Below are 13,028 nucleotides of genomic sequence, written 5' to 3' on the forward strand. Positions count from 1 at the left end.
TAGAATACTGGGTTTAAGGAGCAAGATAAATAAAATACAGTATGGGGATGAGGTAGATGATGGGCTATTTACAGATGGGCTATGTGCAGTGATCTGTGAGCTGCTCTGACAGCTGTGCTTAAAGCTAGAGAGGAGATATGAGCTTCAGTGATTTTTGCAGTTCATTCCAGTCATTGGCAGCATTAGACATTAACCAGGAATTTCTGAAAACGCTGGACACTAATGAGGAAGTTAATTTGACAACACTTTACAATAACTAGGAAGTTTTTACAAAAACACTAGACACTAACCAGGAAGTTAACATGAAAACACTGGATGACAACAAGGAAGGACAATACAGTGCCACTGACACGGCCCGCTACCAAAACCTGCGGGCCTCCTTCACTGCAGCCGAGGTGAGTAAAACATTTAAACGTTTTAACCCTGCAAGGCTGCAGGCCCAGACGCATTCCCAGCCGCGTCCTCAGAGCATGTGTGTTTAAGGACATATTCAATCAATCCTTATCCCAGTCTGCTGTTCCCACATGCTTCAAGAGGGCCACCATTGTTCCTGTTCCCAAAAAGCTAAGGTAACTGAGCTAAACGACTACCGCCCCGTAGCACTCACTTCCGTCATCATGAAGTGCTTTGAGAGACTAGTCAAGGACCATATCACCTCCACCCTACCTGACACCCTAGACCCACTCCAATTTGCTTACCGACCCAATAGGTCCACAGACGACGCAATCGCAACCACACTGCACACTGCCCTAACCCATCTGGACAAAAGGAATACCTATGTGAGAATGCTGTTCATCGACTACAGCTCAGCATTAACACCAGTTACCCTCCAAACTCGTCATCAAGCTCGAGACCCTGGGTCTCGACCCGCCCTGTGCAACTGGGTCCTGGACTTCCTGACGGGCCGCCCCCAGGTGGTGAGGGTAGGTAACAACATCCCACCCCGCTGATCCTCAACACCGGGCCCCCACAAGGGTGCGTTCTGAGCCCTCTCCTGTACTCCCTGTTCACCCACGACTGCGTGGCCATGCACGCCTCCAACTCAATCATCAAGTTTGCGGACGACACTACAGTGAGGCTTGATTACATTTACATTTACATTTAAGTCATTTAGCAGACGCTCTTATCCAGAGCGACTTACAGATTACCAACAACGACGAGACGGCCTACAGGAGGAGGTGAGGGCCCTCGGAGTGTGGTGTCAGGAAAATAACCTCACACTCAACGTCAACAAAACAAAGGAGATGATTGTGGACTTCAGGAAACAGCAGAGGGAGCACCCCCTATCCACATCGACGGGACAGTAGTGGAGAAGGTGGAAAGTTTTAAGTTCCTCGGTGTACACATCACGGACAAACTGAATTGGTCCACCACACAGACAGCGTGTGGAAGCTGAAGAAATTCGGCTTGTCACCAAAAGCACTCACAAACTTCTACAGATGCACAATCGAGAGCATCCTGTCGGGCTGTATCACCGCCTGGTACGGCAACTGCTCCGCCCACAACCGTAAGGCTCTCCTGAGGGTAGTGAGGTCTGCACAACGCATCACCGGGGGAAAACTACCTGCCCTCCAGGACACCTACACCACCCGATGTCACAGGAAGGCCATAAAGATCATCAAGGACAACAACCACCCAAGCCACTGCCTGTTCACCCGCTATCATCCAAAAGGCGAGGTCACTACAGGTGCATCAAAGCTGGGACGAGAGACTAAAAACAGCTTCTATCTCAAGGCCATCAGACTGTTAAACAGCCACCACTAACATTTAGTGGCCGCTGCCAACATACTGACTCAACTCCAGCCACTTTAATAATGGAATTGATGAAATTATGTAAAAATGTACCACTAGCCACTTTAAACAATGCCACTTAATATAATGTTTACATACCCTACATTACTCATCTCATATGATATGTATATACTGTACTCTATATCATCTACTGCATCTTGCCATCTTTATGTAATACATGTATCACTAGCCACTTTAAACTATGCCACTTTATGTTTTACATACCCTACATTACTCATCTCATATGTATATACTGTACTCTATACCATCTACTGCATCTTGCCTATGCCATTCTGTACCATCACTCATTCATATATCTTTATGTACATATTCTTTATCCCTTTACACTTGTGTGTATAAGGTAGTAGTTGTGGAATTGTTAGGTTAGATTACTTGTTGGTTATTACTGCATTGTCGGAACTAGAAGCACAAGCATTTCGCTACACTCGCATTAACATCTGCTAACCATGTGTATGTGACAAATAAAATTTGATTTGATTTGAGGAAGTTACTGGACACTAACCAGGCAGTTATTATAAAAACACTTGCACTACCAGGTACCACCATAAAACATAAGACACGCAAGAAGTTAATTAAACCTACTTCTACTTAAACAGATGTTAAATAAAACAATATGGAACACTAACTGCGCAAATGAAGGTTAAACATTTAATGAAAAAAAAAAAAACAAAAAAAAAAAAAAAAAAAAAAAAAAAAGAAACAAAAAAAAAAAAAAAAAAAAAAAAAAAAAAAGAAAAAAAAAAAAAAAAGAAAAAAATAAAAAAAAACAAAAAACAAACAAAAATAAAAAAAAAAAAAACAAAAAAAAAAAAAAAAAAAAACGCAGAAAAAACGACAAGAACAAAGCAAAACACTGAGAATCACGAGGACATGAGCAGATGAGAGAGGACAAGACGCACAACCAGGAGGACCATAAACTGGCAACAGTAGCACAGCTCTTATAGTCTGTCGTATTCTATCTCCAGTGCTGTGTAACATGTGTATTATGGTCTAAAACATCAGCTGGTTAAAAAGCAGGACTATTTTCACAGGTCACTGGTACCCCAGTTAAAATGTTAATAAATGCCCGACCCCTTTTAAAGTCACTTTGTGTCGGTATAAATATATGTTTGCCTAGTATCGTCAGTAGCATTACTCTTTACCCTGTGCTGACTCCTCTCTGCTAATATATTTGTTCTGTCCCATGTCCCTCCCTGACCGTGCTGTGCTCAGTTCATGACTTTAGAAGATATCATAACCATATGGAGCTATTCAAAAGAGCAAAACTCCACCCCTATAAAACCCTGCGTCGCGTAGAGTAGACGTAACATTAATAAAAACTTAAAATACGGGAAATACGAGAAACTCAAATAAAGATGATACCAGTATGTTAAGTTTGGTATGTTTACTTGAAAACCAAATGAAAACAAAAAGGAGGATATGGAATTGGTCGGATGTATAACAATGAGACGTCTAGCGTCCAAAAGGTGCAGTGTTCGAAATTCCACTCATCTGGAAAATTTTAACATTTGAGCTAGAATTAGCGCAGCTTTCAACTACTTACTACTTTTTAGCTTTACTTTGCAACTACTTATGCATGTTAGTCTAAAACCTGTTTCCCCCAGATCTAATCCTTTAAGACGGTAACCCCTAACCATAAACCTTAACTACTAGCATGTTAGCTTAACCTTTCCCTCTGAGTGCCTTTAACATTAACCTTCAACCTAACTCCTTAACTTATCCCTTAACCTTACTCCTAACCCGTAACCTTAACCCCTAGCCCCAAAGCTAACGTTAGACACCTAGCTAACGATTACGTTAGACACCTAGCCACCTAATAGCATTTAGCCACAACAAATTGCTAAATTGTATAACATATCTATACTTGTATCAAATTCGTAAGATATTGTTACGAAATTGCAACTTCTCAACATATCTAGTCTTACGAATGCATATTCGCAAATATCATCCGAAATTAATCACGTAACAATTATCATCCACAAAATGAATACATACCGATATCATAATGTAACATAACATCACTAAATGGAAGCTCTGGGATTTACGTACAGAGTATAATATAAAATCTATGAGACAAGTAGCCCCGGCTCACCAAAGAAGTGCTTCCTGCTCCAAAACCCATGCTGCATAATAAGAAATATTAGACTTGAATTATGACTTTAAATGAGTTTACTGTGTATGTGTCAAAAACCAAATGTTCTTTAGGATCCACAAAACACAGAAAGAGGCAGACATCATTTTACTGTCGTTTATTTGGCGTTTATGTAACTTATTATTTTTCCACAAGCCTTATCACATGATACATGTTTTTATTTTTATGAAAAACAGACAGGCCCGGGCACACTGACCCACATTACACACATACAAGAGTCCAATGGTTGAAAAATCATCTTGTCATCCCGAAGAGTGATCATCCGTTCGTCGGGTTAGACTCTGATGAGAGGGGGAGGAAACCTTTGTCTATAACGTAATCATACTTGAAAACCGTAGGCTCACTCGCACAACAATCAGATCGCAAGCTCTTCATCCCGAAGCAGGATCGTTCCGTTTGCTCTTCTAGAGGCAGGCGTTCACATTCACTCTGGTTCCCCTTCCCCAGACCGCCAGTTGTCGTGGTATGTAGTACCTGGTGGTGAGTGGTGTGGTGGTGGTAGAGGTAGTGTAAGGTAGTGGTAGAGTGGTGGTGGTAGAGTAAGTAGTTAGAGGTATGTAGAGGTATAGGTAGTGTGTAGAGGATAGTGTAGAGGTAAGCTAGTTGGGTATGGTAGAGTAGTTGTTGGTGGTAAGAGGTAGTTAGAGGTGGTGGAGGATAGTGGTAGTGTAGTGGTAGAGGTAGTTGGGAGAGGTAGAGGTAGTGGTAGTGTTGTAGAGGTAGTGCGTTTAGTGGTAGTGGTAGAGTAGTGGTAGTGGTAGAGTGGTGGTAGTGTAGTTGTAGTGGAGAGGTATGTAGTAGTGTTGGGGCTGAGCATGGCTTGGCACCCTGTCTTCTCCTGTTCTGGCTTCAATCGCCTTGAACATTGTCTGAGAGCTGCCTTCTTGATGCTTGGGATTAAGCTCATTACCGCCAATTGTTCCTCCGGTGAGTGTAGAGCGTGTGCTCAGTTCCCTTGATTAACACACTCAATTCATTACACAATGAAACAAAAACACTCAAGAAGAGAGGCTACACCAATCATTTTAAGAAAGGAAGTCAACTCAAATAAGTAACGAGAAATAAACCAAAACCACAGCACACAATAGATAAATACATATTTAAAGCACTTTAAGTAAATAAAGCAACATGAGGGTACTATAAGGGACTAATCATATAATCATAGGCAGATTGTAATCGCACCAAACACCGAATGAATGTAACCTACTGCGGCCATGCTATCATGCCTTGCGTTAATTATTAGTAGTTGCACTGTAGCTCTATTGATTTTATAAAGCATTAGTAGCAATAATTTTTCCTTTTAAAAAAGATGAGGTTCTCCATTTTGAGCTATGAGGAGGAACCCAACGTCAGGAAAGATCTATCAATGCCAATAGAAAACAATATCTTTAGCTCGTCACAGTCTCACGTCGCATCAGACGTTCATCCATTGTTTCTCTCAAAAACACAATGCGAAGTTCTTTGCAAATGTCACATTTCTAATGGTTAAGTTATAGATAACATTATAGCCACATTAACATCACATTTTTAAGGTTAGGATAAAAATTTAGGCATTAAAATCCGAACATCTTAAGTAAGCCATTAACTCCAAATGGTTAAGGTAAAGGTTAAAGGTTTGGGATAGGCCTTAAAAACAAAAAGGACTTTCTTATCGTGGATCAAACTTGCAACCTTTGGAAATCTAGGCAATGCTTACGCCCATCTAGCATCCCTATCACAATGCTCATAGCAAAAACGAAACCTACTGGAGTAACAGCCGAGCTCACTGTTTCCCTAACTGGATCGTTTCCACGTCATCTCAACCGACGTCACTCAGACATGGATGGACGTGAATGCTGACTTGTATCTACCGGGTGGACCCGGCTGCGAAAAAATTAAGACAACAAAGGACTGATACTTCATACAAGCAGATGAAAGGACCAGAGTGAAATTCAACCTTGGAACTCCAGCGCATTTGCCGACCTTAGGTGATCTATTGAAAAATCCTGAGGCCACTAAGAGAGCATGTTTGACAGTCACTTTCTTCCCGCTCACTCTCTGTCTCTGATTGACACACACACTCACCCTGTTCTTCGCACAAATACATAATCAAAGACCTTAACTTCTTAGAAACAGAGCCAACCCTTGGTTAAGTTGGGAGGGGGGAAACTCAGGAAGAGCTCAGACCTAATTTGACACCTGCCCACTGGCAAGTGCTGAGAACAGTAGGACGAGGCGTGATCAGGTGGATAGAACCCCGTTCTCAGACGAAGCATATGTGACAGCCAGGGTGTTACCACTAAGACTGCAGCTCTACACCTGTCCCATCACTCTATTTATTGTGTGGATTCACTCTGAAATTGTGATTTTATTTTTTGCTAAACGTTTAACTCAAACAACTAAGATTAGAAGGAAAGCTTTGGGGCTCAGGCAGGGGCCTGGGAGTATGAAGAGTTGAGACCGCCAGCTGCACCCACAGTGAAAAGGTGAGATCCCACAAACGAAATTTTCTAAATGGTTCCTTCCTTTACAATCTCAAGCACTTTACTGCTTGAGGCCGAAAACCTATTTCTGGCTAGCCACTTTACATTAAGTTGCCCCTATTACTACAGTACATAAACTACACATAATAACTGTAGTACAAACATGTAGTATTTACCTATGTTATTACTAGTAAATATATCATGTAATAGGTTTAGTGGTTTCCACTGGTGGTGTAGCAGAAATACCCCCGCAAGCTCCCTGCAGTGGGGGGGTGCGCTGTTGCTTGCTCAGGGGTCCCAAACCCCAAATTTTTATTTAATATATTTTTTCGGGCCTTGAAAAACTTGCTATGCCCACTTATTAGTAGCAAAGTTATACAAGTCTGTATTGCACAATCTGCTGAGACTGTATAAGTACACATCCACTTGCTGGACGGTTATTCCACACTGTAATTACTGATGCTATTACACTTTTTATTTTTCCACAATGTAACTTATATTTTGTTATATTTCACGTCTAGAAAGTTCAGCATGTGATCCCAGTATTACCATGTGAATAACTCAAACCCAAAATCTGACAGTTGATAACACATGTAATCTACAATCGCTTACCACATACCATCGAATCTATACTAAGTAAATACCCAGAGGTTTATGGATAAATAGTCTAACCTAAGTTTATTTGTAATCAAACAGTTGGAATAAAGCACACATTAACACTCCGGTCATTTTCTATTTGTTTTTTTTCATATGTTATACTTGACTCACCCCATAGGCCAATACAGAATCAAGTGTGACCGTAAGAACAATGTAGTACATAGATATACTTGTAATGGCATGTAACCTATACAGGAGCAAGCAAACTTACTGTAAAGTATAGCCCAGTTGGTTATAACATTTATAATATTATGTTATTACAATGTAAACAACCTAAACAAAGGAGAAATCGAGATACAGGAGCACTATAGGTTATAACCCTTTCATTTAAATTGTATTACAATGTAACAATCTTTAACAACCAAATCTGGAATTTAACCAATGTTTGTTACAATGAATATACATTCTATGCAATGTACTTGCCAAGGAACAAGCAACTTGAATGTAAAGTTGACAGTGCTATTTTTGAATTAGTTTGCTGGTACAATGTAACAAGTCTTTTTACAGAAATAGGCTAAACCAGGGCGACAAATATCAGAGGACAGAGGAACATTTTACAGTTTGACTTTAAAAGAATTCATATTTAACAAAGATTCATATTCAAACCATTGAAATTAAATTTCCCCATTATCAGACTCAAGCATAACTAGCTATTTGAGTCAGCTAAAACGTAAATTAGCATTTCTCCAAGAATCACTAATGGTAGCAATCTAGCTAGCACTGGCACCAATTCCAACACGTTTATCCGAACCTACGGTCAATGAAAACTTTGGTACTAACTATCGCGCGAATAAGCACTCATAAAACATGTTTATTTCATCTTTTCACATTAAAAACCTTTAAAAACGCATGACCCAAATTAAGAAGGACAAGAAATAAGCATTGGTTTCATTTTGTGGTCTTGTCATAAGAGGTTTGTTTATCCAAATTTTGGATTACTTCACACCTGCTCAGAAGTGACTTTCATAGCAAGTTAGGAGGAACTTACGCTAGCAGAGTTAGTAGGATAATTCATATGCGAGCAGGTTAGAGAGAATATTGACTGTTTGTACCTGGTTACAGTGAAGACGGGCATAGTTCCCTATACTCGAGTCACATAGCGAATATATAGCTACAAACTACGCCTGCCCTGAGAACATTCTGTGCTTTTCCACTAATGTAATGATGTGCCATTTGCGGTCGCCAGAGAGGAAGAGGCGAAGCAAGCAGGTTTAGGCCACCCCAAAACCTTTACCACAAAGAAAATACGGAGTCACTCAGAAGTGCAAAATTTGGTCAACAAAAATATTGAAATCTAATTTGCTACTTGGGTTTAATTTGATCGAAGTAGAATTTTGTAATTGTTAGGTTGGCCCACCTTAATCATCCACTTCCAATTGCCTTATTCTCTCTCCCCTTAAACTATCCCCCAAGGTCATTATTGTAAATATAAAATGTACTCAGTCAACTTACCTTGATGAAATACGGGTAAATAAAAATTAATAAATAAAAATATTCTTTTCCATTTCCATTTACGTGCAACGTAAAAACCTCAGCCTTACTGTGACATTTCAACCTTTTTGCAAAAAAGTCGTTACCAGTAATGACGTTATCCTTTCATATATAGATGTCATGTTGTATTCTCTGAAACATGTCACAACGTGTAATCAAAACTAACTCACCTCTCACACTCTCCTCCAGTAGTGGGAAACCAAGACCTTTCAGCAAGACTTTGGGACATTCACCAAATTGGGACGAAAAAAAGGCTTAATTACTTCTGAGCTTTAACACAACACAAATGTCCCATAGAAGACACAGCTACTGACCTTATATATCTATCTACGAGAGTGCTGATAAACAAGATAAGAAATGAACAAGACCATTCTATATGATATGTACTGTTGCAATTAAAAACATTGTTTACCCACTAAATTATAATTGAAACGAAAATAATGATCTGGATTAACAGGCAAAATTGCCAATAAGCCGAATTTCTTGACTTACATGTGTAAGTTACAGTGCATTACCAAAGGAAATCCCCAGTTACGCCCTTTGAGATACCTGTAGAGAGCGCTTTTTTTAATTCCTATAGTTGGTTAGTCAGTAGTGTTATTTGGTGGGCCATTCTTATGTTTTCTATTTCCTTTGTTTTTTGATACCATTTATTCGCCCACCTATGTGTGAAATGAGTAATATGTAGGGTAGTAATTTTTAAACATAAAGTATGGCTTACTTATTCTGAGTGTTTTGTTTAGATTTGTAGTGGCTAGTGATACATGATGAGCTATAAACCCTCCTCAGCGCAAAGTATGTGCGTACACGTATGATGACTATGTGAGTATCTATTTAACACATGTTCCTTTTTGTAGGTAAGTTTCACTACGATTAAAAATAAAGTGGAATTTACATGCATCAGTCTAGCACGCCTTGCCTCATCTTATGACAGGAGTTTGAGTGACATATACGAGGGAATGCGGTGATCAATGTCAGTCTAGATGGTGATAATTTAATAAATTACCATATAGGCTCCATATTAATTCTATGATTGCACATGACTGATGGCAGTTGCCCTACAGGCTTCAAAGTTGTAGCTATCTTGTCCTAGCGATAGATGTGGCACTAATCGCTCAGCCTCATTTGGGAAGCTCACGATCTCCATTCCTACATGTGAGCCAACACTCAGGCCTCAGGAATCAGAGTATTATGTTATTCGCCAAAATGGTAAGGCAATAAATAGGCCATGGTGGCGAAGTAATTACAATATAGCAATTAAACACTGGAATGGTAGATGTGCAGAAGATGAATGTGCAAGTAGCAAGATAAATAAATAAAAACAGTATGGGGATGAGGTAGTTGGATGGGCTATTTACAGATGGGCTATGTGCAGTGATCTGTGAGCTGCTCTGACAGCTGATGCTTAAAGCTAGAGAGGGAGATATGAGTCTCCAGCTTCAGTGATTTTTACAATTCATTCCAGTCATTGGCAGCATTAGACATTAACCAGGAATTTCTGAAAACGCTGGACACTAATGAGGAAGTTAATTTGACAACACTTGACAATAACTAGGAAGTTTTTACAAAAACACTAGACACTAACCAGGAAGTTAACATGAAAACACTGGATGACAACAAGGAAGTTACTGGACACTAACCAGGAAGTTAATTAAAAACACTGGACACTAACTTGGATATTAATATTAAAACATTGGACACTAAGTAGAAAGTTGATATCAAAATACTAGACACTAACTAGGACATTATTATGAAAACATTGTACACTAACCAGGAAGTAAAAATGAAAACATAGGACTAACCAGGAAGTTATTATGAAAACACCTGACACTAACCAGGAAGTTTAATATGAAAACACTGGACTAACCAAAAGGGGTGTGTGTGTGTTTAGGATGGAGAACCAGAGTGTGTCTGATCAGGTGCTTTGGTCGGTAGAGGAGGTGTTGCAGTCCTCTCCGTTCTCCTATCAGGGCGCTCGTATCATCACAGGCCAGGAGGAGGGAGCCTTCGGCTGGGTCACTGTTAACTACCTGAGTGACCGACTGAAACAGGTGAGARCCTTGGTGTTGAAACACTGCTCATCCATAATGTTTGCACCCCGGTGACGAATGCGGGATATGGCTGGAAAACGTACCTCATTCCAGGCATGGAAGATGTAACAGTACTCCAAATGATCCCCTTATCCGAAATGACAAAACCAAAATAAATGCTGCTAGTTTTAAATGAAATGGCTTTTTTCATCTTCATGCTAGACGAATATTAAAACAGCCCATGTAAATAATAAAATACTGTCAAGGAGGTGTGTAAACAAAACTCCTTAATGTGGCAAGATAAGAAGTTGGGGTATGGCGGAGACAAAAAACTGAAACCTACATATAAAACATTTTGGTTTACCCAAATAGGAACTGTTCACATTGGAATTTTCTTGGTCACAATCTTAAAAGGAATATGTAAGAATTGTTCCTACAAACAAAACTAAACTGCMACTTATTAAAAGGAMTGGTTTTCCATATTTCATCTGTGTTAACTGTGTTAGGGGCTGRCTAAGAACAAAGTTCATCTCAGAATGTTGCTTGTGGAAAAAGGGTCTGAATACTTAACAAAATGCACTGTATCTTACCYGAGAAAAGCATTAGAGCGAMTGAAACTGCCCCTCTGTCGCTGAAGGCCAGCTATCTGATGCTGTCTGGTCATAAAGAGTATGACATTGTTGCCGCCCATAGCGTTGAATGAAAGGGAAGACAGCTTGGATTTGACGTCACCACTATCAAATCGCATTGAGAGCATACGTCATTGACAGAAACAACTTGAATTGTTACATCTTGTTGTGTTGTTGTCCTGTGGTGGCTGGCTAGCTAGCTAAAATTGTCCCTTTTCTAAATTAGCCATGGATGGAGATAGGGATTTGGACTTGTGGTTTTACTTAGTTCTCTGTACTGGCCATTGATTATAACTGCGACTCTGATCCAACCATTAATTCATACATTGTTGTGCCCCTGGCCTGAGAGGATGTTCAATATGTAGCTAGATGTAGAAGGCTAATGTTAACTAGCTAACGTTGGCCATGAAAGGAAGTTAGGCTGGTGAGCATTTTAGCCAGGTAGCCTAGAACAACAACACATAAAACCATGTACTGTATGACAGAGTGATAGACTGTTTCGTCAACATGACAGAGAGGAGGATGGTGTTTCTCTACCAGTAGGGTGAGTCAACATGAGAGGAGGATGGTGTTTCTCTACCAGTAGGGTGAGGTCAAAGAGCATGAAGAGGAGTAGGATGGTGTTTCTCTCACCAGTAGGGTGAGTCACATGAACAGAGGAAGGATGGTTGTTCTCTACCAGTAGGGTGAGTCAACATGAGGAGGAGGATGGTGTTTTCTCTACCAGTAGGGTGAGTCAACATGAGAGGAGGAATGGTGTTTCTCTACCAGTAGGGTGAGTCAACATGAGCAAGGAGGATGGTGTTTCTCTTACCAGTAGGGGTGAGTCAACATGACAGAGAGGGGATGGTGTTTCCTACCAGTAGGGTGAGTCAACATGACGAGAGGAGGATGGTGTTTCTCTACCAGTAGGGTGAGTCAACATGAGAGGAGGATGGTGTTTCTCTACCAGTAGGGTGAGTCAACATGAGAGGAAGGATGGTGTTTTCTCTACAGTAGGGTGAGTCAACATGAGAGGAGGATGGTGTTTCTCTACCAGTAGGGTGAGTCAACATGAGAGAGAGGAATGGTGTTTCTCTACCAGTAGGGTGAGTCAACATGAGAGGAGGATGGTGTTTTCTCTACCAGTAGGGTGAGTCAACATGGAGAGGAGGATGGTGTTTCTCTACCAGTAGGGTGAGTCAACATGAAGAGAGAGGATGGTGTTTCTCTACCAGTAGGGTGAGTCAACATGAGAGAGGGATGGTGTTTCTCTACCAGTAGGGTGAGTCAACATGACAGGAGGAGGATGGTGTTTCTCTACCAGTAGGGTGAGTCAACATGAGAGGAGGATGGTGTTTTTCTACCAGTAGGGTGAGTCAACAGGAAGAGAGGAGGATGGTGTTTCTCTACAGTAGGGTGAGTCAACATGAAGAGGAGGATGGTGTTTCTCTACACAGTAGGGTGGAGTCACACATGAAGAGGGAGGATGGTGTTTCTCTACCAGTAGGGTGAGTCAACATGAGAGGAGGATGGTGTTTTCTCTACAGTAGGGTGAGTCAACATGAGAGGAGGATGGTGTTTCTCTACCAGTAGGGTGAGTCAACATGAGAGGAGGACATGGTGTATTCATCTAGCAGTAGGGTGAGTCAACATGACGAGGAGGATGGTGTTTCTCTACAGTAGGGTGAGTCAACATGAAAGAGGAGGATGGTGTTTCTCTACCAGTAGGGTGAGTCAACATGAGAGGAGGATGGTGTTTTTCTACCAGTAGGGGAGTCAACATGACAGAGAGGATGGTGTTTTCTCTACAGTA

General features: G+C 40.7%; 1 protein-coding gene across 1 annotated transcript in view; it reads left to right on the forward strand.

Moving 5' to 3' along the window:
• Positions 1-13,028, forward strand: part of entpd1 (ectonucleoside triphosphate diphosphohydrolase 1) — a 45,032-nt gene that overhangs the window by 18,512 nt on the left and 13,492 nt on the right. Inside the window, 1 exon segment of the mRNA XM_024143157.2 lies at positions 10,466-10,625. Within this exon segment, the coding sequence (XP_023998925.2) occupies positions 10,466-10,625 (160 nt within the window).

This window comes from Salvelinus sp. IW2-2015, unplaced genomic scaffold (genome assembly GCF_002910315.2).
Source record: "Salvelinus sp. IW2-2015 unplaced genomic scaffold, ASM291031v2 Un_scaffold3699, whole genome shotgun sequence".
Classification (NCBI taxonomy): Eukaryota; Metazoa; Chordata; class Actinopteri; order Salmoniformes; family Salmonidae; genus Salvelinus; species Salvelinus sp. IW2-2015.